Genomic DNA, 26,386 nt, shown 5'->3' on the forward strand with positions numbered 1-26,386 from the left:
GCTTGGTGAGCAAGACAAGGGAGGAAAGGTTCACAGGTACCGAGTTCCTACTAAGTGCCTGGCACTTACCTCCGCTTCTCATTCACTCAAGCTCCACGCCCTGCAATGGCAGTGACTGTCAATCCCGCTTCACAGATGAAGGAAGCAAGAGAAGCAGACTTCCAGCCCAGCCCCACCTCCCCAGCCCACCCTTCCCACTTCCTCCGCTGGAGGAGAACAGAGAGGACATGTGGGCATAGCAACACAATGGGGGCGGGGGGCAGCCCTGCCATAAGACTCTGACTTGTTTTTCAATTTTAGCTGGTTTGATGGTGAAACCATAAGGCAAATGTCAAAGTCTAGCCATTCCCAGAATCCCTAGATTTAGCTCTCCCGGACTGGGCGTCTGTGAGAGCTGGGTCGTGTCTGCCACGTCCCAATGGATTCTGGTTGCGGGGAACCACTCCCGGGGCTCACATGCAAGTGGCAACCCGCCGGAGGGCTATGGAGACGCAATCAGGCAAGGCAATTCTATACAACACCATACGCACATTCCGCCAGCCAGGATTTAAGGCGACAAGTGAAAACCCTCAGAGAGAGCAAGTTCCAAGCGGGGGGGCGGGCCTAAATCCACAAAAAGAAAGACGTTCCGTCTCCTCCGCCACCTTAAGGCGTGACTGGGTGCCCTGTTGTACCCCTTCCTCAGTCCCTTTCTAACATTCCAACATTCCGATTTAATTTATTCCACTCTCCACGTGCCCTGGGCACACAGGTAACCTAAGCCCATTCAGAGTGTGTATAAAGTAAGAGTATAGAAGTGCAGCGAGGGTCTGAGTAAGTGACTTCCGATAGTGTACTTTTTATTTGTAACATTCCGAAGACTTTGAAATGACATAATCACAGCCCGTCACTGCAGCAGGCACAGGCACAGGCTTGGCCAGGGCCAGATGAGATTCAAACCCCAGCTGTGTGGCTTCCAGTCCTTTACTCAACTCTGAGCCTGTTTCTCTCCCATAAAATGGGCGCGATCATAATATACAGGGTTGTTATAGTACTTAATGAGATTGTAACTATAACATACTTATCCCAGCACTTTGCACACAGAGTACATGCTCAAAAGTCATGAGCTATGCATGGTTTGCTTTGGAAAAAAGCCTCTGAGACTAACAGGTAAAGGATTGTTATCCATCTGGTCCCCAGGCAGAAGCAGAGACTCAAGTCACTCGAGGTCACAACGCCAGTAAGGAAAGCCAGACAGACATGGGCGTGTTCCCGCTCCACCCTCGTGGCGCCTGCCTGGCTGCTGGAGGAGGCTTCCCGCAGAGTGACATTGGTTCAGGTGTCACCCATTTGTAGCACCTGTCGGGTCCAGTCCTTCCGGATCAAGCCTGCCCTTTCCTGGGTCTGCTACCTGCTTCCGCCAGTTCCCCTTAGTGACTCAGGCCCCCTGTGTTTGTTGACAATGCCCACTGGTGCCTGGTACGCAGCAGCCTCCTGGTGGGAGCACTGTAATGACACATCTCCACAGAGACTGGGCGGTCATATAATAGCTGAATAGTTGGAGAATGCCATCTTACACATATGTGAAAGCAATATGCCCAACCCTTCCTCCTCCTCCAGGCAGGAGAATGCTCTGAAGGTTGGGCAGGGAGAGCAGGCATCCCACACCTCCCACCTCGGCCTCATTCACCAGCAGCCGGAGGTTTGGGCTTTGCCTCACATCTCCATTTATGGCCGAGGAAGCCACACCTGGGAGTAGGGACTACTGAGGTGATGTCTCCAGCTGCTCACTCACTTCTGGGCCTGATGCAGACAGGCAGTGGGATTGTGCGGCTTGGAGAGGAAGACTCAGTCTCGGGACCATATATTCTTAAATCTGAGTCCCGGCAATGCCACTGGAAGAAAGGGGACCCTGAGAGACTCAAGCTCCCAGAGCTGTCATTTAATAGATAATAGTTATCTATCAGGAGTTGGACAGCAGCTGAATGTGGTCATGTATATAGAGTGTACAACTCAGACATGTGCCCTGACCGGGAATCAAACCCGGGAACTTTTCGGTGCATGGACGAACGACACCCAACCAACTGAGCCACACCGGCCGGGGCTTAAGATTTTTAAGCTCTCTTCATCCTTGGAGTATTTCCCTCTATGAACATGTCATCAAATCCTTGTGTTAGAAGAAATTTGGATTTCTCCTCTCCATATGGTTTTACGTGTAGATTCATTTGCTTAGTTGTGTTTGTTTTTACAGAGTTTTAAAAATCCATTTAGCTTTATACTTAAGTAAAATCTTTCCGTGATGCAAAAGTCAAGTTTGTAAAACAACATATAATATTAAAAGTTTGAATTCTATCCCTTTTCCTCCACTTTTTTCCTCCCTTCTTCATCTCATTGGTAATGATTTTTTTAGACTTTAATTTTTCAACAAATAAAATTCCCCCCCAAAAAAAACATATATATATATAGAGAGAGAGAGAGAGGGAGAGAAAGAGATATCTAGATATCTCCCTTCCTGAAACCAATGGTGGCATACTAAACACGCATTTCTCCACCTTGGAGATAGTCCATCAAAGTATAGAGAAATAGTCTTCATTTCTTTTTATAGCTGCATACAATAGTTCATTCAACCAACAAAAGGAACACTTGGGTTGTCTCCAGCTTTTGCTATTACAAATTCTGCTGAATAGATAACCTGCTGCCTCTGTCATTTCACATTGTTGCCATCCACTGAGACTTTCAGTAAGACAAAGAAAAGAAACGAGCTGGAGTTTTTAAGGCTTTGAATGCAAGGCACCCAACCATGTGTAATAGTGCAGTATACTTTTCAACAGCCAAAAACTTTGAAATAATGACATCTGCCAGGCTGTGGTAAATATGTGAGGTGCTTTAGAAAGGAAGCTGTCCACTAGCCAACACCAAGGGATGCTGGGACAAGAGGGAACGAATGGGTATGAGGACCTACCATGAGCCATGTGCTTTATCTATAACTTCCTGTATAATTCCTATTCTAATCTTGCGAGGTCACGGCTGCTCCTCCCACTTTCAGAGATGAGGCACCTGGGATGACGTCACCAGCCCAGGTCACGGTATTTGAATTGGGACCAGGACACTACACCATACTTGTCTCACAACTAAATCCACAATCCTTTCATTGTTAGCTCATTGATTTCTTCCTTATTGCCTAGTGAATGTACTTAGTACCACTTAAATGTACACTTCAAAACGGTTAAGATGGTAAATTATGTTATACGTACTTTATCACAATTTTTTAAATAATTTAAATGTTATAATAACAATAACATGTGTATACATAGAAACATGTGTATGTATATATGCAGGTATGTGTGCATGTGTGTATGTGTGTGTGTGTGTGTGTGTGCGCCCCCATCCTGTGAGAGCATACTGCCTACCATGTAGTTGGCACTCACAAATGCTCTTTATACATCAAATGATTTTTCTTATCACATTATGCCTGAGGGATCACTGAGTGAAGTCCATCCGCTACCAGTATTATTCAGACTCGAGTTGGGCTCTGGAGTGAAGCCCAAATCCTGGCTTCCCACTAACTAGTGTGTGACTTTGGCCAAGTTACTTCACCATGTTTGCTTTCATTTCCTCATAGGATTGATCATAATGACTCCTATGAGGGCTTTTGTATGAATGAAAGGAGTGAAGACATGTATATTGCTTAGAACAATGCCTGGAATAATAATAAGCACCATCTAAGTGTCAGCTGGCTTGATTACTATAACTTCTCCATTGAGTCAGTAAGTCCTGATTGAACACCTGCCCTGGGCCAAGCATGTGGCTACATGGTAAGGATGTCCTGCTGAGCAGGGGAAAGGACCCTGACCGCAGAGCACTTGCAGGCCAGTAGGTGACATGGTCATTATCAGACATCACACAAACAATCGTAGTTATAGGTGCCATAATGCCAGGAAGGGAAGATACACAGCCCTGTGCAATGGGATCATCCTCTGATCTCCTGTGTCAGGCAGAATGCCTCCCCAAATGCCCAGATGTGGCTGGTTTTGTTCATGAAGTTCCTGCGCAGCTTTCCCCACCTGCCACACGTGGGCCGGAAGCTGCCTGCCCACCTATTTCCCTCTTCCTCTCCCCTGAACTGCAGCTGGAGTACACTGCCCGCCTGGACTTCCTCTGGCGGGTTCAGGCCAAGGAGGAGATCAACGAGATGAAGGAGCTGAGGGAGCACAATGAGAACATGCTCCGGAACATCCTGCCCAGCCACGTGGCCCGCCATTTCCTGGAGAAGGACCGAGACAACGAGGTGAGCCAGGCTCGTCTGGCCGGTGAGAAGGGGTGGTGGTGGGTGGGGTGAGTTGGACACATGGACCCCAAGCTCGGGGAAACGCCCCCATCCTGTGAGCACATGGTGGTGGAGATCATACCTGCCACTTGGTGCCAGGCCCCTGAGACTGCCCAGCACTGTGACATATACACACCGTCTCCCAGCCCCGGGTCCCCATCGGCAAGATGGACAGAATAAGATGTCCGTTACAAGACTGAACTGGAATTGTAAAGTTTCACATATGTGTGTGCGCAGATCACCTGCTCGTCAGTGGCTGGCAACAGCAGGTGTGGTCAGGGGAAATGCTCACTGGTTGGCTGGCTGGTTGGTTGGCTTGTTTTTGTTTGTTTTTATATTTTATTGATTTTTTACAGAGAGAAAGGGAGAGAGAGAGATAGAAACATTGATGAGAGAGAAACATCGATCAGCTGCCTCCCGCACACCCCCCACTGGGAATGTGCCCGCAACCCAGGTACATGCCCTTGACCGGAATCCAACCTGGGACCTTTCAGTCCGCAGGCCGACATTCTATCCACTGAGCCAAACCGGTTTCGGAGGCTTCTTTGTTTTAATCTGTGATTGGATGGATGCCTGCAGGCATGGAGTAGGCTCTCCAATGTATCCATCTGTATCCTGCCCCTTCTCCTGCATAAAGACGTTTGGGTCTGTGACCCTGGCCTTAGGATGGAGCTGGGTGAGACCTAAGGGTCCCTATCTCATCCAAGCAGCCACGGAATGACTATGGGAAGGAGATGCGAGAATGAATAACCCGCTGCTCGAACAGCCAGCTCTTGGTGAGCCCAGGCCTTGGACAGTCTCCTGGGTGCAGGTCAAGGCACCGCCCACCCCATGGATGACGCTCTCTGGAATTAGGTTCAGGCCCGGTTCCCTCAAGGCTCCCTAAGGTCCGGAGCTCTATGGCAAGAGCTTGGTGACGAAGCCAAGAAAGCAGAGGGAATACTGATGTGGGTCACCATGACCTCCAGAAGAAGCGGATGAAACACTGAGCCCTCCGAGGCTAACCCAAGGAGAACGGAAAGGAGAACCGCTTTTCCATCAACACAGCAAAGCCACCGGGATCTGGAGCCAGCGGGGAGGAGCACGAGCACGCTGCCCGTGTCCGGGAAGGATGGCAACCAGCCAGGGATGCTGAGACCACAGGTCATCAGCTGTCTCCGGGCCAAGCCCCACTGAGCAAAACCAATGGGATGTTCAGCCTTCATCATGCTTATTTGAGGCTTTATAAATATTTAAAGAGTTGATACTCGACCTCTCTGAGTCCATTTTCTTCCTCATCCAGTCAATGAGGAAACAATATCACCCTTGCTGAGTTGGTGTGAGAATTAAAACAGGTGGGAACACACAAGGTACCTGGTGCAGCCAGGTGTGTGGCAGGTTCAGTATAGAAAGGCCATATGATGGACCCGGAAGCCTGGTGCCCTGGGTTCAAAACCGACTCCCCCTCTCGCTCCCTCTGAGACTATGGACAAGTGATGAACTCTCTGGACCTCATTTTTCTCACCTACAAAGTAACAAAACTTCCCCTACTTTGTCTGATTGTTATGACGTTTACATCTGTGCATAAAGAGCTTATATGGTGCTTGGCACAGTCTAAGAGCACACAGATTGTTAGCTGTAATTATTTTTTGATAAATGTGCTCCCTCCCACTACTTCTGCTCCCTCCAATCACAGCCCCAACCCTACCATTCATTCTCTCATTTGCTCAGCAGATGCTTCCTGAGGGCTGACCATGTGTCAGGCATTGTTCTAGATCCTGGCATTCAGACAGTGAGCAAAGAAGAGTCCTTGCTGATATGAAGTGTGTGTTTTTATGGGAACGCAGACATTAAAATGAATAGCTATACAACCTCGTGCCCGGAGTGATAGTTCTATGAAAACAGAAGCCAAATGAGGGCTACAGTATTGAAAAGGGGTGGCATTGACATTGAGGGGGCTTTGAAAGCTGTCTTTAAGGAGGTGACATTTGAGCAGAGACCTGAATGTCATGAAAGGATCCTAATAAGACCAACCGGTCTCAGCCCTAGTTTCTCCCTGCAGAGAGCGGGCTTGACTTCACAGAGGAAACACGGAACTTGGATTCAGACATCCTGGGCCAGGAAGGACCAGAGCTAGCTCCCTGAGCAGAGAGGAACCAAAGACCTTCTCTTGGCGTGGGGGAGGGGAGGGTATGGATGCTCAAAACCCTCCCCAGAGCCCAAACCTGTACATCCAGCCAGAGGAGGGTGGCAATAAGGCAATAATAGCTTCTCTATATTCAGTGCTCCCTCCCCAGCTCACAATATTTTTATCTTCTTTGAGCCCCAAATAGCAGGAAACAGATGGCACACTCAAAGCAGCTGATTAGAGCCAGCTGAATGATGGGCTCTCTCTAGCGGTGGAGGCAGGTGGCTGGAGTGCTTCCGGGTCCCCTGGAAACCCCCCACCCTTCTCCCTGCTTACTTGGGTGGTGGGAGCTGACTTGCCTGGGCTGCATCACACCCTCTGGCACCCAGCTAAGGGTCATTAATGGGGGTGCTGTGTAGACCAGAGGGAGGGGAAGGAGAGTGAGATCAGGATATGTATTCCTTTGGCCCCCTTTCTTGGGATTAGCTGAAGCTGTCACTGTCCCTCCCCAGAAGTTGACAGCACCTCTCCAACCTCAACTCAATTCCTCCCGGGCTCCTCTCATGCCTTTGAGGTGGGATGGCAAGGAGGAGAAGACCACCTAAGCCAAGAAGAGAGGCCTCAGAAAGAGCCAACGTGCCAACACCTTGACCTTAAACCTCTAGTCTCCAGAATCATGAGTTAATGGCAATAAATATGAATGTAGACAAATGTATGCGTATTGGAATGCCAAGAGCCTCAGATTTCTCAGTGAAGTAAGAGATCATCTACTGAGAGGAATCAAGTGAGGGTGACATTAAGGAATGTAGTGAGGGTTTGGCCATTGAGGACAACAGAACAGGAGGCTGAGCACAAAGGGATGGGCAGTCAGAACTCTGAGCCCAGCTGAGTTGGAGGCCATGCATTTCAATGGTCCCGGTCCACATGGTGGTGACGCTATGGTTACGGTGTTGACATGGCAGCGTCCTCTCTGGGGGTACTGTGCTTGGGTGCAGGTGCACGCCTACACAGGGAGCGTCCTCGCAGAGCCTCACCTCTGATGACTGTCTGGCTACCCCTGTGTGTCCCTCTGTCCAGGAGCTGTATTCTCAATCCTATGATGCCGTGGGGGTGATGTTCGCCTCCATCCCGGGGTTTGCGGACTTCTACTCTCAGACCGAAATGAATAACCAAGGCGTGGAGTGCCTGCGCCTGCTGAATGAGATCATTGCGGACTTCGATGAGGTAAACCGGGGCCTGGGGAACTGACAGTCACAGTGGCCGTCGTTGTGGTCACAGCATTACGTGAGTCATTGAGCCATGACCATTACAGAATTCCAGGCTGCACTATAAACACAGACATGTGTCATCTCATCTAATCATCACAATTATCACGAGATCAATGCCATTGTTTCTCACTGTGGGAGGGGGAGGGGATCCAGAACACAAGCCTCAGAGGCTAGGTAATTTAACCCAGCGCCACACAGCTAGCAAATGCAAACCCAAGGTTACTCAGGCACCAGCGTCACAGCGACTGGGCACCGATGGGGACATTTCTCCATCTGCTCAAAGTGCCAAAGGCAAAGCCATCAATTGGCGTTTGCTCAGAGACCTGAACACAGGATGAGCACACTCTAGACAGGACTTCCTTTGTCCAGCCTCCGTGAGTGTGAAGAACACCTAACATGGGGGAGCAGAGGAGGGCTCGCGCTGCACTTTATTCACAGTCACAGATTTGGGCAAGAGTGGGCCTTCTCCTTCCAACCCCGGGGAGCTCAGGAGGACAAGTGTACCACCGAGTTGTTTCCCACTGAGGCAAGGGGGCCAGGTTTTGCACCTCGGCACTGGTCAGCCATCGGCTGTGGGCTGCCCCAGGGGGGTGCATAACCTACCAGCATTTCCAGCTAGGGGGCTTCGCCAGCCTGGGCAAGTCTCCAAAAAAGCATTCAGCAGCCAGCCCTCAGGGCATTCTGCAGGGTGGCCCCGAAAAGCGGGTCTGGGTGGGGCACCAACAGCACCTCCTACGTGACCTGGACTCGGTCCTCCCTGTCCCCACATTCCTTTTGGCTCCTGAGTCCCGTGGATCCCTTCTTCCTACTCTTGCTCTGAGCCATATTATCTCCTAACTGCTGTGCCTCCTGCATCTCCCCATCGGCAATGACCAAAGGCAGGAGAACTTTGTCATATCCCTTTGACACCCAAAACCTTTCAGTGGCTCCCCTTTGCCAGCTCCTCAGGTCACCTGAGGCTTTCCACGTACTGTCCCTGTGCCCTCTCCAGCCTTACCTGCCACTACATGCCACCCAGCCAGCACCGTCTAGCTACCTACAAGCCACCGGGCCCACCTAGCTGTTCCACGCCCAGCTCCTTCTGCCAGAGATTATTCCCTCCTCACTACACCCTCCCCCCTCCCTGGACTCCATGCCAGAGGAAAACCTAATAGTCACTTAACAGTCAATTCAACCCCCACCCTACTTGTGACGCCTCTTCTAATCCCCCCCAGCCAGGTAAATATTGTCGCTCCTTTTCCAATGAAAAACTTATACTCAAAAAACCTTCCACCGTAAAGCCCTCAGCCCTCAGTGTACAGGTCTTCCTCCCCCACTAGCCACTTAGTTCTGGGCAGACAGCCATTCCGTTAAGTTTCTATAGGCGTTTATCCCGTTGCCATTTTCAATATTCCACACCAAACCCACAGGATAGGAACCGCTAGCCTCCATTTTAATATATTTTTATTGATTTCAGAGAGGAACAGAGAGGGAGAGAGACAGAAACATCAATGATAAGAGAGAATCATCAATAGGCTGCTTCCTGCATCCCCCACTACTGGGAATCGAGCCCGCAATCCGGGCACGTGACCTGCCGGTTCATGGGTTGGCGCTCAGCCACTGAGCCACACCAGCAAGGCTAGCCTTCATTTTAAACATATAAGAAAAACTGGGCCTCGGAAGCACCAAGAGTGTCCAGGCCACACACCATTAAAATGGCACCGCCAGGATTGGAACGCAGGTCCCCCGTACTGTTTTGGTTTCTAATCGTTGTGTTGTACTGTTTCCCACTTAAGGGGCATTTCATGGTTCTGGTTTTGTGACCATAAATGCAACGATGGCCATTTCAGATGTCCTAGGGATGGGGGTGGGATCAAGATAAGTGACACAATCACTTCCTGCCTTCCAGGCTTCACAGTCCTCTGAGAGACAGGGTGGCCAAGAGCTGTCTTTGAACGCGGAGTCAGTGCTAAGTGTACGGTACAGGGACCTCAAGATGCGGGGGGTCGAGGGCGACTCCATGGTAACAGCACCTGTATTCCCATCCTCCATGCCAGGCAGATAGAAAGCATACTCTCATGGATCCCGGACATCCCCAGCGCTAGCACGGTGCCTAGGACACAAGACATGCTCATAACGGATGCTCTATTAACTACTTACATAATGGGAGACAGAAACCAGCTGGCTAATAGGAAGGTGGTGAAGGACTAGTACTGCCCAAAACATCCTCTCAAGTAAAAAAATAGAAATAGCTCCATTAACAATCATCTGACTGAAGGTTGAGACTTCAGGCTCTGCTTTATTTTCAATTCCACAGCACCCCACCTCCTGAAAGGCTCACTAGCATGTTTTTAAATTGCAAAACATAAATCTGAACTAAATGCGCATCTCTGTTCCCTAAATTGTGAACAGTCTTCCCAAAAACTGAGACAGAGGACAGCGCCCCTAGTGGTAGAGACGGGTGTTTGCTTGCAGAGGGAAGCTGGTGAGACTAAGGGAGGGGATTGGTCTAGGAGGCTGTCATCTTTAGAACCGGGGCTCTGGAGAGGGGAGGGCAGGAGGGGAGGAAGTCGAAGAGAAAGGGCAGAGAAGGAGGAAGAGGGAAGAGAATGTTGTCCATGAGGAAGAGGACATTTCCTGGCTTGTCAACCCCAGCGCTGTGCACTCTCCTTGTGTGACCTAGACGTGCCTCGTTTCTTTGGGTCAAGAGCGGCCTCCAGGTTCTGCCCTGGCTGAGCCCGAGGCCCACCCGCCCCGCCCGGGGGCTCACTGCTCCTCTCGCTGAGCAGTTGCCACAGGAACCTGAGAGCCTGCCAATTCCTTCCAGCTCAGGGGAAAGCAGGGCCTTGCACAGAGCACACGCTCCAGCTCCAAGGTTGGATCTGCAGCGGTGCCCGTCCCTCACCCACAGCCCCTGCCGGCCAAGGCTGAGGAGTCCCCTTGCATCTCTCTGTGCCACGCAGATGAGTGAATTAATAAAGAGGCGATTAGGAACCCATTATGCCCACAGATGCTCTTAGCTGTACAGTAGATAAGTGTGCTGCGTGGATACTGAATGAAATAATGAAGACTCTTGCTGCCTCCTAACCGACCTCAGAGGGGGAGGCAGCTTTGCCTGGGCCTGAGATTGGCCCTCAGCCAAGTAGCTCTGAAGAGAAGAGAGGAGGGGGGAGTCCCCTCCCCACAGGAGGCCGGGGAGGGAGGTGGGCAGCCCAGGGCATGCTGAGATCTCTGGGCTGCAGTATTAACAGCCGAAGGAAGGGCTGCTCGCAGACCAAAGCTGCTTTGGTGTCTGAGGGCACCTGTCAGTCACGGCCTCGGGTTGAGGACAGGCAGGCTGCCCGGGCGCTCTTGGCAGACGCTCAGCCAGGGCAAAGCTCAGAGCAGAGGCTTCTCTTCAGCTCAAGACACAAAAGTAATGAACAAAGGCTGCTACACACACACACACACACACACTAAAGCAAATCATAAAAGCACCTGCCTGTGTTTTCCGTGTTCCCCAGAACAGTTTCTCTAGAGCTGGAATTTTCCAAGGTTCTCAGCTCCGGCTTAATTTTGAGAGGATGCCTGTAGCAACATGGTCCGTAGACACCCCACCACGTCCTCTCCATCTGCCTACCTGCCCCCACCCCCAGGCTGGCAGAAGCCCCCGAGGATATTACAAGGTTAAAGGGAGGCAAAGAGCTGGAGAACCAGGAGTTACATCAAAGAGCTGTCAACACGAGGAAGTAAGAGGCCAGAGTTCACACTTGGGGACGGGTCTGTTGTGAACTTGGCTCCTGGGCTAGGGCCAGCCGCGTGGATGGGTGGCCTGGGCAACAGAGGCAGTGGGACAGACGGAGTCGGGGATCTCTGAAGGCGGAACCACGGCGCTTCTGACAGAGTAGGTGTGGGCTGTGAGATTTTATCCAGAACATCTGGGAAAATGGAGGTCCCATTAATCAAGATGGCTGGTGGGTACAGAAGACCAAGGGTGTGGCTTTGAGAATGGCCAATGAGAGATGCCTTTTAGACTGTTAACTGGGGTGTTGCTTAGCAAATGTGTAGAAGAGTCTAAAGGTCAAGGGGGATGCATACATCTGGAGTCTCCAGGAAAGAGACTGTTGAAGCCATGAAACAAGAGATCGCATGGGGTGGCGGGGGGCGGTGAGCCCATCGGCGGGATTGGACCTGGGAGACTGCACCTCCCCTCTTGGGGCACCTTTTTCCTCTCTTGTCTTCTGCCAACTTGTGTCTTTATTTTCGCTGCACTGTCAGCTCTCCACCAGTCTCCTTTGCCAGTTTCCTCTCGTCTTCCTTATCTTATAATGTAGGTGGCCCCCAGGATGGGGTGCTGTGTTCAGTTTGGATGGGGTGGTCAGCAAGACCCCTGTGGGATGACATTTGAGGAAAGACTTGAAGAAGGTGAGGGAGGCGCAGTCTACCTTCGGGGGAAGACTGTCCCACCAGGGGGACAGCAAAGCAAAGGTCCTGAGGCAGAAGCAAGCCTGGCTCATGGGGACCGGCAAGGATGCTGGTGTGGCTGGAGCAAAGTGAGCGAGGAGACCAGGCATGGGAGGACCGAAGGTCTCAGGGAAGACTCTCTTTGGCCCCGAGTGCAAGGGGCAGCCACAGGAGGGTTGTGCACATTTGAATGGGATGTCTCTGATGTCCACGCTGGGCATGTGGGTAAGGGCAGGAGCTGGTAAGTTACGGCGATACAGAAACAAGGTAAACGCTACCAAGGGCTTAGACCAGGGAGCTGGCAGAGAAGGGTTCCAAACACATGTTAAAAATAGAGCCAAAGGATGTATTGATGGATTGCGGGACATTTGTGATTTCTTCTTCAAATTAACAAGGTAGCTTTGTCTATTTTGAAGATTCATAGTAACCGACCTATCCTTAACGAGTATCTGGTCACGCCCATCCTGGCGTCTGGCACTTAGCAGGTGTTCAATAAACACATGTTGGCTCTGTGAATGGCCGGTCGGAGGGCATCTTCAGTGTGAGCCGGGGGCTGTTCTCAGGACCCCCAGGCTGCTGGGGGAACACACACCAGGACTAACACCGTTGCCTGGTCTGTTTCAGCTGCTCGGCGAAGACCGGTTTCAAGACATTGAAAAGATCAAGACCATTGGCAGCACCTACATGGCTGTCTCAGGCCTGTCACCTGAAAAGCAGGTAAGAGAACTCTTTGGACTCAGCCACAACCTCTGGCAGGGGCCTCAGTATTGTCACACTGCCGCAGGCAGTGAGGCTGCCATCACCAGGAGGCAGGGCAGGGTTAGGGAGAACATCCCATGAACTGGATACTCCGGTTGCGTGACGCATGTTGCTTCTGAGCTGAGCAGAGTCCACTGAATGGACCAACGCTTCTTCATGACTGAGAACCCTCTCGGCTTCCTTATGAACCTCTCTGTTCATGTGATGAACAAAATCAGGGCCAGCAGTTCCCTGATTATGATTAGTTGTAGGTGTTGCTAACCCCCTGATCCTAGCCTGTTTTGTTTTGTTTTTTGTTCTTGCTTTTGTTTTCTCCTCCAAACTCAGGACCAAAAGTAGCAAGTAATAATAACAAGAATAACAATAGCTCCTGCTCTTTTGAGTGTGGCCTGTGTGCCAGGAACTCATGTTAAGCGGGAACACCAACATCCACCTGCCAGGGTTAGTGGACGAGTCACCCGCGATAATGTCACGCTCCCACACAAGGCCTTGCCCCTGGCAGGTCCTCAATCGGTGTCCTCAACCTGGACATGAGTCTAAGTTACTTCAGAGAAGGAATCCTCATCCCTTCTCATCCCGCCTTTGCTTTCTTTCCAACTAAACACCTAGAACTATTACCAGGGTAACTGTCTGGCAAGAAGACCATGCTAGGAACTGGTCCCTGTGCCTGGCGCTCCAGAGCAGGGTCCCTGGGACAGCCTACAGCCAGGTCTGGCCAGTCACCTGTTCTTGCTGGACAGATGTCACTGAACACAGCCACACTCACTGCTTGTACTTTGTCCACGGCTCCTTTCAAACTACAACGGCAGAGCCGAGTAGCTGCACCAGAATTGTGGCCCACGAAGCCTGAGATCTGTGCTGCCTGACCCTCTACCGAACCCGTTTGCCAGCCTCGGCTGCATCAGAGCGCAGAGCTCAATCCCAGCCACTCCCCGTGAGGTAGGCAGGGCCAGGGCGCTCAGCGCATTTTACAGATGACAGAACTGAGGCTCAGAGAGGCTCAGAGGCTACTGGAGTTTGGTGAGTGAAGCACTTCAAAGGAAACAGACACAGTTCCTAGAGTGGAAACACTACACATATGTACATAGGAGCATGTGTATACACATACATGTACATACACACACCCCAACACTACACACAATGTACCTACACACACACATACACACACCCCCAACACTACACACAATGTACACACACACACACATGCATACACACACCCCTCCACTACACACAATGTACACACACACACACATGCATACACACACCCCTCCACTACACACAATGTACACACACACACACATGCATACACACACCCCTCCACTACACACAATGTACACACACACACACATGCATACACACACCCCTCCACTACACACAATGTACACACACACACACATGCATACACACACCCCTCCACTACACACAATGTACACACACACACACATGCATACACACACCCCTCCACTACACACAATGTACACACACACACACATGCATACACACACCCCTCCACTACACACAATGTACACACACACACACATGCATACACACACCCCTCCACTACACACAATGTACACACACACACACATGCATACACACACCCCAACACTACACACAATGTACACACACACACACACACCAGTGAGCATGGACAGGAACTCGGCCCACCAGCCTGAATAGACAGGGGCAGGTCTGGGAAGAATGACAGGATCCACACCCATCTTACTCTCTCATGAAAACCCCCTGTGGTCCCATGTTTGCGGATATGGAGGGCCTGAATGTGCAGGAGCCGCACACCTGGTGCTTCCTCTAAGGGACGTGGGGTGGGGTTAGGATGCCGGGCAGGCCCCTCGCCCGATGCTCACGCTGCTGGAATGCGTGCCTCTCGCCCCCCAGCAATGTGAGGACAAGTGGGGACACCTGTGCGCCCTGGCCGACTTCTCGCTCGCCCTGACAGAGAGCATCCAGGAGATCAACAAGCACTCGTTCAACAACTTTGAGCTCCGCATCGGTGAGTAGCTGCAGCAGGCGGCCACTGGGGGCCCCGGGCTGCCTGGCCTGGTAGCATGGGACCCTCCCAGGCCTGGCCATCGAGCCAGGGACGCTCTTTCCTGCAAATGCAGCAGGCTTGGCCTGACCTTGCCGAGGACAGGGACAGGGTCGGCTCAGGCTTCTCTGGCTGCCTCTCACCGAAGATGCTGGAGGCCAGGCATGGACACTGGCCCGGGTGCAGAAAGACAAAGCGAACACTTGACCGCGGCAACCTCTCTCCCACCTCCTGTCTGGCATCCCTCCCACGCGGGCCTTGCTCAGGGAGGCAGCTGGCTCACCAGTCATTTCATTCTGGCTTCTGTCCCCCGAGCGAGCGGGCAGGCAGGCAGGCACTGTATTGGTGCTTCCAGGTAATGCCTTCAGGCAAAAGCAGTCCGCTTCTGAGGGTGGGTAAAAAAAAACGGACAGGCAGAGCCTGGGGCACTTCACAAGGCTGCACGGTTCGCCCTTTTTGTGATTTAGAGACGCCCTCGTGCAAAGCGACAACACAGCAGCAGTCACGGCAATGTGAATAGTCACCCTTTATCGTGTGTATCACATGCCAATTTCCTCAGCGTCTCTGCTGAGTCTTGAGGGCCTCCTGAAGCGCCAGGAAGCCCCTGCTCTGGTCCGCACTCCCATTTCCAGGACACAAACTCAGCCCGCACGGTGTGTGTTTGGGGGGGCGACTAAAGATCACACAGCCCAGATGTCGCCCCGGCAGCAGCTCCGGGGTGTCCAGAGACCAGCGACATTCTGGCTGCTAGGACGCGATCGAAAGCCATCGTTGCTGCAGCCCTGGTGTTAGATCCCTTCGCTGCTGCGCCATTTTACCAAATACCAAGCTCCCTTAGCCGCTTTCAAGTAAAAAAAGGTCAAGAAATACCAATGTCTGACTTGTCTGATCTAAGGGTTGCCACGTGCCTTTGTTCCCTGCACCAAAAGGAATTACGTTTTATGTTTTTGATCTATGGATGGGGTACTCGGGGCTTGTTCCAACAGCTCCCCTGGACTTCGCGTGTCCTTTCTGAAGTCACTGGCTACAGAATGGGAGCGGGAAAGCGAAGCGGAACTCTAGGCCTGAGCGAAAGGGTCTTCGACATAAAGTCGGGACACATCTCTGGGGTCAGGGCCAACCCGGTGTGAGACAGGGTACCGCTGGCATAGTTCAGGGGTCAGAAAATTATTTCCCCAATGGGACTGAGTTGTGGGTCCACTGTGACTGGCTCTGTGAGTTCGGGTGAGTCATTGCAACACTAAGTATCAGTAAAGCTGGCATCCCACAGGCTGAGCTAAGTCAGCGTCCGTGGGAGAATATGAATTCTTTTCTCCTGAGCACCCACTGGCTGCCAGGTACTATGCCAATGGCTTTGCTTATATCATCTCATTTCATCTTCCTTTTATTATTTCCACTTGACAGATAATAAAAAAGTGAGGTCCAGCCTGACCAGTGCAGCTCAGTGGTTGAACATCAACCTATGAATGAGGAAGTCACGGTTCCATTCCCAGCCAGGGCACATGCCTGGGTTGTGGGTTCAATCCCCAGTGTGGGGCGTGCAGGAGGCAACTGATCAATGATTGAATCAATCAATCAATCTCTCATCACTGATGCTTCTATCTCTCTCTCCCTCTCCCTTCCTCTCTGAAATCAATAAAAATATATATATTTTTAAAAATGCATGCCGAAACTGTGTATTTTAAAAAAAAAACAGATCCAAATCAATTAAGTAAGTGACGAAGGTCACTGTCTAACGAGAGACAGAACTGGGACCCTGGAATCTACCCGCAGAAATCACACCCTTCGTGGTCACTACCCCAGGCGGTGTGGCCACCTCGTGGCTGTAGATCCCTCTTCTCTCATCTCCTGCTCCTCTGGTTCCCCCACAGGCATCAGCCACGGCTCGGTGGTCGCTGGCGTCATCGGCGCTAAGAAGCCGCAGTATGACATCTGGGGGAAAACCGTGAACCTGGCCAGCCGCATGGACAGCACGGGGGTCAGCGGCAGGATCCAGGTCCCGGAGGAGACGTTCCTCATCCTGAAGGACCAGGGCTTCGCCTTCGACTACCGGGGGGAGATCTATGTGAAGGGCATCAGCGAGCAGGAGGGGAAAATCAAGACGTACTTTCTCCTGGGCAGGGTCCAGCCCAACCCGTTCATCCTGCCCCCGAGGAGGCTGCCGGGGCAGTACTCGCTGGCCGCCGTGGTCCTGGGCCTCGTGCAGTCCCTCAACCGGCAGCGGCAGAAGCAGCTCCTCACCCAGATTTATATATAAAATAAATATACTAATAAAAATGTTTAATTTTTTTTAGAACAAGGATGGTCTCGCTGGTCTTTGAAGGCACTGGGTCGAAGACACGTTTTGGGTTGCTCTTCGGCCACCAACGTGGACGGGTCATCTCTCACGTAGGTTCACAGAGAAGCACACATCAGGCCTAGTTTCTGACCCCGAGAGGCTGGCTCACAGCTGGGTGAGAGCAGGACATGTCAACAGACTTGATCCGATGGGATAATAAATAATGGCCAGCAGAGGGCGCCGGCGAGACTTGGTGCTGTTCCCAGGGCCACAGTAGCCACTGCAGACCCAGGCCTCAGGCCTGGCGTTTTAATTGCAGGCCCCAGGCGTTCCTCACACTGGCTCCCGGGCCCACCAGCATTTCCAAGAGAGAGTGTAGCGCTGGATTAGGTGTGAGCTCCAAACAAAGGAACTGATATTTTATTGAGTCACCAGGGGCAGAGGCCTGCAGAACAGCCAGTGCCCATTTGAATCATTAACTGCAGATCAGCTGCTCCTCCGGCCACCATCCTGCCCCCTCCAGCCCCATCTTTTGAGTGAGCTTTCAAAGCGGGTTGAGGGATTCTGTGCGCTTGCCTTTTAACCTTTTAGAAAACAGCGTGACCCCAGTGCCATCAGTTCCTGTTTGGACATTCAAACACGGTCTTTTCCTAACACACGATCCCCATTTGGATAGTATCCTAACAAGAATCCTCGCTGGTTTGGCTCAGTGGATAGAGCATCAGCCTGCAGACTGAAGGGTTCCGGGTTCGATTCCAGTCAAAAGCACATACCTGGGTTGCAGGCTCGATCCCCAGTAGGGGGCTTGCAGGAGACAGCCAAGCAATGATTCTCTCTCATCATTGATATTTCTCTCCCTCTCCCTTCCTAAAATCAATAAAAATATTTTAAAAAAACAACAACAACACTTTCAGATTTATAGTTTCAAAGTCCACTTCTGACCATGATCTCAGCTGAGCCTCCCGACAACTCTCAGGGACAAAGGATTATCCTCATTTTCCAGCGAACGGAGGCTCACAAAATTAATAAAAATAATTGTTTGAAAAACTCCATCTAAACATAGAGCACTAAAGCTAGGAAGAGGTTAAAGATCACATGTGATCCTAAGTCTTGATTTTGTATATAAAACGAAGGCCCAAACAGGCCAAGATCCACCAACCAAAGTAGAACCAGAGCCGGGCACACAGGACCGGTTGCCTCTCCTGTGCCCTCCGCAGACTCCATACAGGGCTCTGACCTTCTCCCTCTGCTCCCTGTACAAGGGTCACCCTGTAACCAGAGCGCACTGAGTCCTCCCTGTCCCATAATGAGCTTGGCCGGCAGCCCCATAGAAGCCCCATGACATCTGCCAACCCCCAGTCCCTCGTCAGACCCCTGCTCTGGACCAACACAAACTCAGCCTCTTCTCAATTCACAAACACACGCCCCTCCCACACCCACACACCTACGCACACAATTTGTACGTAGACCCATGCATGCCATAGGCTTTCCTGAATTCTAGAAAGAGAAGACAGAGGAGCGGGTGACCTGAAAATAACAAAATACCTTCGGATTGAATGTTAGGTATCTCCCCCTTAAAGGGCCATCCCACCATCCACCTGGTCCCTCCTCTGCCCCTCCCTCTCCCTTTCAAGAGCAAAATCTAACTCCTCGCATTTTCTCATGCCAAGGAGCATAAACCTTCTTTATTCGTCCAACAAGCAATCACGAAGCACCTTGTCTACTCCACTGCAACCTCCCGTATGCCAGAGCTGTGCTGTGCGCTTGAGGCCAGTTGGAAAAAGCTCTCAGATACCTGCAGGGAGGGAGGAAAGGAGCCAGTAGACAGGGTACTGAAGGGCCTGCAGACAAAAGAGCAGCAGGAGCTAAGGCCCTGTGGTCAGCCCTGTGTGGCCGGGCCCTGCAGTGGGATGAGGAGGTGAGGGTGGTATGAGATGAGCTTAGAAGCGGCCAAGAGCCAGCCTGAGGGAGCATTTTGTTCTTGTCATGTTTTTGTTTGTTTGCTTGAGCTCTAGCCAATATCTCACCTTTAACACCAAGGTTCTCAACAAGGCATTTTCCCGAACTGAGAGAGGCTCCCCTCAGGGGGAGAAGGCTGGTCCAGCCAGAAGCATGATAAACAGTCAACCACTGCCCTCCACCCAGACGCCCTGCGGACCCAGAGGCCCGAAGGTGCACAGCTGTCGCCTAGGGGATGCGCTTTCTCTGCACAGAGGAGGGGTTTTTAAAGGAACCTAGGGAAGCAAACTGCCCCCGCCCCCGTTAGGGACCCCTCGCCTCCCTCTGGCGACACTGGTGGGTGGCAGGAGGCCTCTGATGAGTGTGGACACCGCCCCCCCCAACTGCCCACAGAAGACACCGCAAGCTGGGACCCGTCTCCCCCACACCTATCAATTTGTTGCTAAAATAAGCACCTTCTTGGCTGAAAATGATAAGCCTCTCTCTACTCCGTGACCTGTGTTTGGGCTTGTTCAGCTGCCCAAGAGCTGAGCAGGTCACGGCGCAGTGACTGTCCTGAACACTGCCAAGGCGCCTGGAGAGGGACAGGGAGGGGGCAGTGCTCCCACACCCACTCCAGTCTCCCCGTGGTGCAGATGACACGGGACTCCAAGTCTTCTGGGTGGGTGTTGGGGGCAAGAGGGAGGCAGGGCAGGGAAGGGTACAGGAAACCACATCCCCATCCAATCCTTGGGGTCCTCACTGGGGTCCTCCTTCAGGACCCAGAGCCACACCCCCAGAGTACATCTCCCAGGGGCTCCTGGCCACCAGCTGCCCAGGCCCTGGACTCCCTCCTCCCTGCTTTGCTGGGGTGTTCATTTCTGTGTTGCTTATGGAGCTCACAGGTTTAGCACAAGCCTCTGTCTCGGGTTCCAGTCCTTGTCCTGCTCATTAGGTTCACTCTCTGCTCGCCTCATTGTAATTTATTCCCTCCTCTGCTACCGAGGCGGCTGAGAGAAGCAGGGACCGGCCCCTCTGCAGGAGCCAGTGGCAGAGGAAATGCCATTAGCTTCCAATCCACGGAACAGGGAAGGGGGTGGGCTTCTCACCTGTGGCCAAGCTACTGTGGGGGAGGGGGAGGGAGGGCCAGCAGGGAACAGGAAGTCTGGGCAGAGCCTGCCCTGAGCCCGGAGGAGGCTGGGAGCTGGCACTGGTGATGCGCTTGTGTGGGACACAGGATGCGGAGAGAGCGCGGGCAGCCGAGACGGCTATTTCAAGCACCGCATCGCTGCCCACCACTGGGAGCCTGGATCTTGGAGAAAAGGCCTGCGAGAGGAGATGATTGGAATCAGCCTTGGAGGCCGAAGCTGCGAATAGGATTGAGCGAGGTTAAGCGACGCCCGTAAAATGAACCAAGAAGGGAGACTGAGCTGAAGTCGGATTCCCCTGTGTATCCGCTTCATCCCCATCACATCTGCCCCAGGGCAGTGGGGCCCTGGGGTCAAAGGCTGCCCCACCTCCCCTAGGCTGCAGGGCTGGGGTGTTTACTTCATCTCTCTGAGCCTCCGTTTCCCACGTGTGTAGAAAGGGGCTCAGGAGGTGGGCACGTCACTCCCACTTCGGTGGGACCCTGTGTAGAAAGCCACTCCGGAGCGGGATCAGAGCAGGCTGTGAGGGACCAGCATCCCTCGCAGTGGTGGGCAGTGCACTTCTGGTTCCCAGCGTTCTGCCAGGGGAGGGAAACAGCCCTGGACAGAGGGAAAGCAGGAGGCTGGTCGCACCCGACGCTCGCGGTGTGCGCCCTAACATCTCCGGGTCCCGTTCCATCCCCAGACCTTTGTGGGTCACCTCGAGTGTCAGGCTCTCTCTGAAAGGGCACCAGGAGATAGGCCTGCTGCCTCCCTCCTTGGGCTTGCAGTTCTGCGGGGAGCAGAACAACAGATAGACCACTGATCTCCACGTGGCCCAGGCATCGTCTGAAAGGCTCAGGAGGCCTTGAGCCATGAGCAGCGAGTGTTAGCTGCAGGGGGACAGTGGTTCCGCCCGCATCCGCTCTAGTCAGAGCACTAACCTCATGCCCCCATGGGTTAGTTAACCTCATGCCCCTCTGAAAATGCCACAAGGGTCAGATAAAGAACCGAACACCCTGGTGAGCGGAGACACGGCACAAAGCAACTGAAGACATAAAGACTCAGCATCCCCCCTGGCACTGGCAAGTGCTCTGTAAAGTGTGACAGAAAGTGGGGCTGGCTGCCTGGCTGGTCTTCCTCAGTGGTTAGAGCATAGGCCTGTGGACTGAAGGGTCTCAGATTCAATTCCGGTCAAGGGCATGTACCTTGGTTGCAGGCTCCATCCCTGGCCCCAGGTTAAAAGCAACCAATCCATGTGTCTCTCCCACTCCCTTCCAATCTCTCTAAAAATCAATGGGGGGGGAAAATCCTCAGGTGAAGATTAAACAAAAAAAATAAAGTGGGAGCTGGCTAAATGAGGGGATCACTGCTAAGGGGGACATATCTGGGCTAAAACCTGAAGGAGCCAGCACTCAAAATAACACCTGGCTCAAAACGTGGTGATAAGTGCCAGGATTGATAACGGACTGCTGTATAAACAGGCGGTGATACCTTTAGACGTTTCTAATCCTGGCGTCCAGCCGACAGCCCAGTCTGACGGCTCTCCCCAGCCCCAGTGGGGACTGAGTAAGTCACAAGGTCCCGGCCCTTCCCTGTGCAGCTGACACAGCCTCCAGACCTAGGTCAAAGCGCCCAAGGAACCCGCTGGCCCTCGCATCTGAGCAGCCATGGCCACTTCAGAGAGGAGCATCATTAGGAGGGGCTCACAGGCCAGGAAGGAGAGCAGAGGGAGCTCCGTTTCCTGGCACAGGGAGCTCAGATTCAGGGAAGTGTGTGGCTGCCCTTAGAACCCATCTTGACATTGGGATTCGCTTTCCTTTGCTGCTATCTGGTGGTCAAACGTGGGAACAACAGCCTGGAGTGTGGGAGGCTGCTTCCACAATCAACTAAAGGAGTTGACTCCGTGGTAACCAGGCGCTGTTCTGGACGCTGGTGCTGGACATGGAGCTGTGGACAAAGCTGACCACCCCCTGCCCTCACAGGTCTTGCTCTCCAACTGGCTGCATCAGACACAGCTGCTTAAAGGCTGGCGATGACAAGGGTTCAGGGGAAAGGAACTGCCTGGACCACACAGCTCGCTAGTGGAAAAGCTGACTGAGAACTCCCTGCATAGCCCCCTGGCCTTCCCAGGAGCCAGGCAGAAGGATGGAAGGCTGGCTCTCAGATTTTGTGAAAATAGCTTCACTGGAGCGCGGCCGAGCCCACCTGGAGACACGGTGCCTCTGGGCATCATTAGTCAGGAGGGTCCACGTCTGATTTTAAAAGGACCACTCGGGCTACCACATGCAGAAGGGATTGGAGGCGAGTCAAGTGGAAGCAGCAGGCCATCAGAAGGCTCCTGCACTCGTCAGTGTAACCGGGAAGTGCATCCCGGCCACTTACCCCCATCCCTCTCTCATGTTAGAGCACACTGAAGCCCTATAAAACCTGGGGGAGCCGACTGCTTCTAAAGACAGGAGAGGGTATGCAAAAGAAAACGCAGCCCTTCCAAGTTAGCAATGTCCTTTAACATCAAAACTTGTGTTCTTCTCCACTCCTTGAGGACTAATAAAATGAACCCTCCCCATCCAAACACTCTAAATTAGGAATTTAACATTTCGTTAACAGCATCCTTCACCTGGAAAGATTAACACCAGATGCAGAAGAGTGGCAGGGATTAGGAATTTTCCACCATGAGAGACATTTTTAGGAAGGATCCAGATTGTCTTTCACTCCACCACTTCCGGCCCACCTCCTCCCCCCGCCCCCCAGCTATTTCCTTGAGCTGGGACTCGCTCACCTGCCTGACAGCAGTTCTCATGGGCTGGGGCATCGTGGTGAGGAGAGGGATGGAAACTCAAAACATCCAACAGGCAGAACTGTGGCTAAACTAAAAACAGTAAGAATAACATGGCGGCTATCGTTTGTTAAGCGCTTACGATGGGTTGGGCACTATGTTAAGAACCGAATACACCTGCTAAAGCAATGAAATGTCTCCCCCAATTCATTGCCAAATTACCATTCAAGATCACCTTGGAACCTTAGCCGGGGTCCCCAGTGCAGCAAGAGACTACAAGCCACATAGAGGAAGAGCAATATGGCGGTGGCTTGGTGCTTACAAAAATCCAGCCTTCCAACCCCTTCAAGGGTCACCTTCCTAACCATCCAGGTCCCGATCCTAAGCCTGGATGTCTCGATTGTCTCCTTCCCTGCTGCTCCAATGTGCTGACCACTTAAATATGTGCCCATCTCCCCACTGGCTGGGACTAGTTCTGAGACGCTGATGCGCACCCATGTCCTGGGGGTCAATCCCTCCTCACCGGCTTCCTGCACGACCGTCCTGACAGCTGGGGCGGGTGAGACCTGCCCCTCCTCCCCCCGCCCTTCCCAGGTGGGTCTCAGGGATTTAGAGGAAACCACGGGAGTCTGATAACACTGCTGGTAAGTAGCAGAGCCTGGACTCAAAGTCGAATCTATGTCGGACAACCCATGCCTTCAAGAAGCTTGTCCCACTGCCCCTCGCAGGAAGGAACAGCCCTCCATGGGTGGTACATTTGCACCTTTGGTACCATAACTATGCACACAGGGCCTCTTCGAAGTCCCTTAAATCAAAGTACAAAGGCTGCCCCTTCCAAAGGCCGGTCCAGGTCAGCCCAGCTCTATCCCAGGCCCTTGTGCACTTTGAATAGAGACTCTGCCTGTATGTCACAATCTTTGACATTCACTAAAGTAGAAGAAAGACAACATCCCCAGAGGGATGGGGCAGAGAAAAGCTAGAAACCCAGAAAGTTGGCCAAGGTTTATAAGCTGGGACAGGGTCCAGAGCCCAGGACTCAGCCACGCAACGGCCAGCCCCACCGTCTTGCAGAATGCTAGTGCTGAGCCAGTCTGGGGAACGTCTCATTGCTGTTTTTAAAGTGACACCAACAGACGTTACATGATGTGCCCACACAGACCCAGCAGCTGAGGGGCAAAACTGAAACTGGAGTCTGAGGGATCCCAGTGTATTTGACCCCAAGTCTGGTGGCCCCACCGCCTGGGGTGCTCCTCCCCCCACTATGCAGTGATTAAGAGCACGCATTCCAAAGTCAGGCAGGCCTGAGTTAGAAACCCCCACTCGTGGTCCCTATGGCCTTGGGCAGGTTATTAACCTCTCCAAGCCTCCATGTTCTTCTCTAAAAATGAGGACAATAATGAAACCTACCACATAGGTTTGTTCCAAGGATTAGAAGAGAGAATATATCGAAAACATTTCTTGGAATACGAAACAGCTCAAATACTATTGGCTCGTATTATATAACAGTGGCCCCCATTCTAACCTTTAAGAAGGTTTTCAGCTATTCAGAGAGTCAGCTAAGTTAAAAACTTACAGGGAGTAGACCTTACAGGGAGTCTAGAGCAATAACCTCACAATTACAAAGTTTGGATTTGTTCCTTTAAATTATTTTGAAATTGTCCTTCAATAAGATCTCAAAGGCAAGTGCATTCCTTCTTTCCTGATAGTTTCTTGTATCACAAACTATATTGATTTTAGATTCCCCAGACCAATCAGAATGGGACATTACCATGCTGCTGTTTATCCTCAAATAATGTCTGTGACCGCCACCTGGCAGCCAGGACTGGAAATAGCAGCCCTTAGTTAACAGTAGGAGCCAAAATATCACATTCAGTGGAATAATTTAGTTGCTTTAACCCAGACACTTCTTTTACTGTTCTTATTTTCAAAAGTAATGTTGACTATAGGTTGCTCTATTCCTTATATCCCAATGGAACATCCACACACAGATAAAGAAAGCATAACACCTAGTACTCTTTTTTTCCATTCATGTATTCAAATAATATGTATTGAGTGCCTACATAACAGTGCCAGTCATATACTAGGTGCTAGAGACAATACTGAACAAGCCAGGGACATGGTTCCTGCCCCCAGAGACCTCTGGGCTAGCAGAGAGATAGTAACTCAACATTGAGGAAAATAACTGTATAATTGCAATTGTAATAAGAGCTGGGTGAAAAAATCAGGGGACACTAAGAGCTTAGAACAGGTTGCTGATGTGGCCCTGAAAGAGGATGGTCCCTTCCTATTTCACTGAGCTGAACATGGAGGCGAAGAGCCCGGTGGTGGACACACATGGTTTTAGGCAAAAGCACTGCCCAAGCAAAATCACAAAGTAGGGAGTTGGAAGGGAGGCATCATCAGGTCAGATTTGTGTGGCTCATACAGGAAGTTCAGCTGGCTCAATATCGGTCCCAACCTTTTCCAAGGTTTCTTCTGGTGCTGCAGAGGCTGGAAATCTGAAAACCACATTTTCCCGACTCCCTTGCAGCTAGGATTTTAGATGTGATTCAGGGTTCCCTACTGGTCTTGCTGACTCAATACAAATGCAGAACTGGGTTAAGTGGGAAGAGAGGGGTCAGTGGGCAAGGCATCATTTTGCTGGAGCAGATCTGGAAGGGATGGCACAGGTCTGAGCCAAGAGTTGGACTGTGGCATGAGTAAGAAACACTTGATTTTCCATTAGACAACCGTCATCTCTTATTTTATTTCTAATCCCAAGAAGGCCTAACTAGCCTTTATTAACTAGCACATTCTCTGGATTTGAAACTTACTCTCTGACATGTGCTTTTAAAGTTGTAAAATGCTGGGGGGTTTTACTTTTAGAATTTCAAGCCTTCTGGAATGTTTCCTATAAATAATTTGAAGTAGGAATCATTTTTTTTCCTTCTGACAAGCTAATTACATCAACTCCACATTTTAAACATTTATTAAACAGTCCTCTCCCCACTGTCATTGCCATCATATATATCAAGCTCCCAGTTTTCTGTGTAAAACTGTTATGTTTTTACAATATGTTTGAAAACTTGAGAAATATAAAATTAATTTATTTTAAAATAATATATTCATTCCATTCTTCAAATTATATGTTCAATTTACATTCTCTTGGTCCAGAAAGTAAAAAACTAGCTCAAATTCAAGGGGTAAGGAAAGAAATTCCTTTTAAGGGGAATACCTGCAAAATTGCTTGCAAAGGATGGGCAAAGAATTGAGCATAATTTTTAAATTAATCTGTCACAAGCATTAATGATGCTTAAATATTTAACATGCTCGTTAATATCGACCTACTTACTTACTATTACTTTATATTTTCCCT

General features: G+C 51.4%; 1 protein-coding gene across 1 annotated transcript in view; it reads left to right on the forward strand.

Annotated features, from left to right (window-relative positions):
- ADCY8 (adenylate cyclase 8 (brain)) overlaps positions 1-17,166 on the forward strand; it is a 137,080-nt gene extending 119,914 nt beyond the window's left edge. The window contains exons 13-17 of the mRNA XM_015561453.1: positions 4,109-4,267; positions 7,491-7,637; positions 12,728-12,820; positions 14,759-14,873; positions 16,781-17,166. Coding sequence (XP_015416939.1) covers positions 4,109-4,267; positions 7,491-7,637; positions 12,728-12,820; positions 14,759-14,873; positions 16,781-17,166 — 900 coding nt within the window. The remainder of the gene's footprint in view (positions 1-4,108; positions 4,268-7,490; positions 7,638-12,727; positions 12,821-14,758; positions 14,874-16,780) is intronic.
- Positions 17,167-26,386: the final 9,220 nt, after the last annotated feature.

This window comes from Myotis davidii, unplaced genomic scaffold (genome assembly GCF_000327345.1).
Source record: "Myotis davidii unplaced genomic scaffold, ASM32734v1 scaffold30, whole genome shotgun sequence".
Lineage (NCBI taxonomy): Eukaryota > Metazoa > Chordata > Mammalia > Chiroptera > Vespertilionidae > Myotis > Myotis davidii.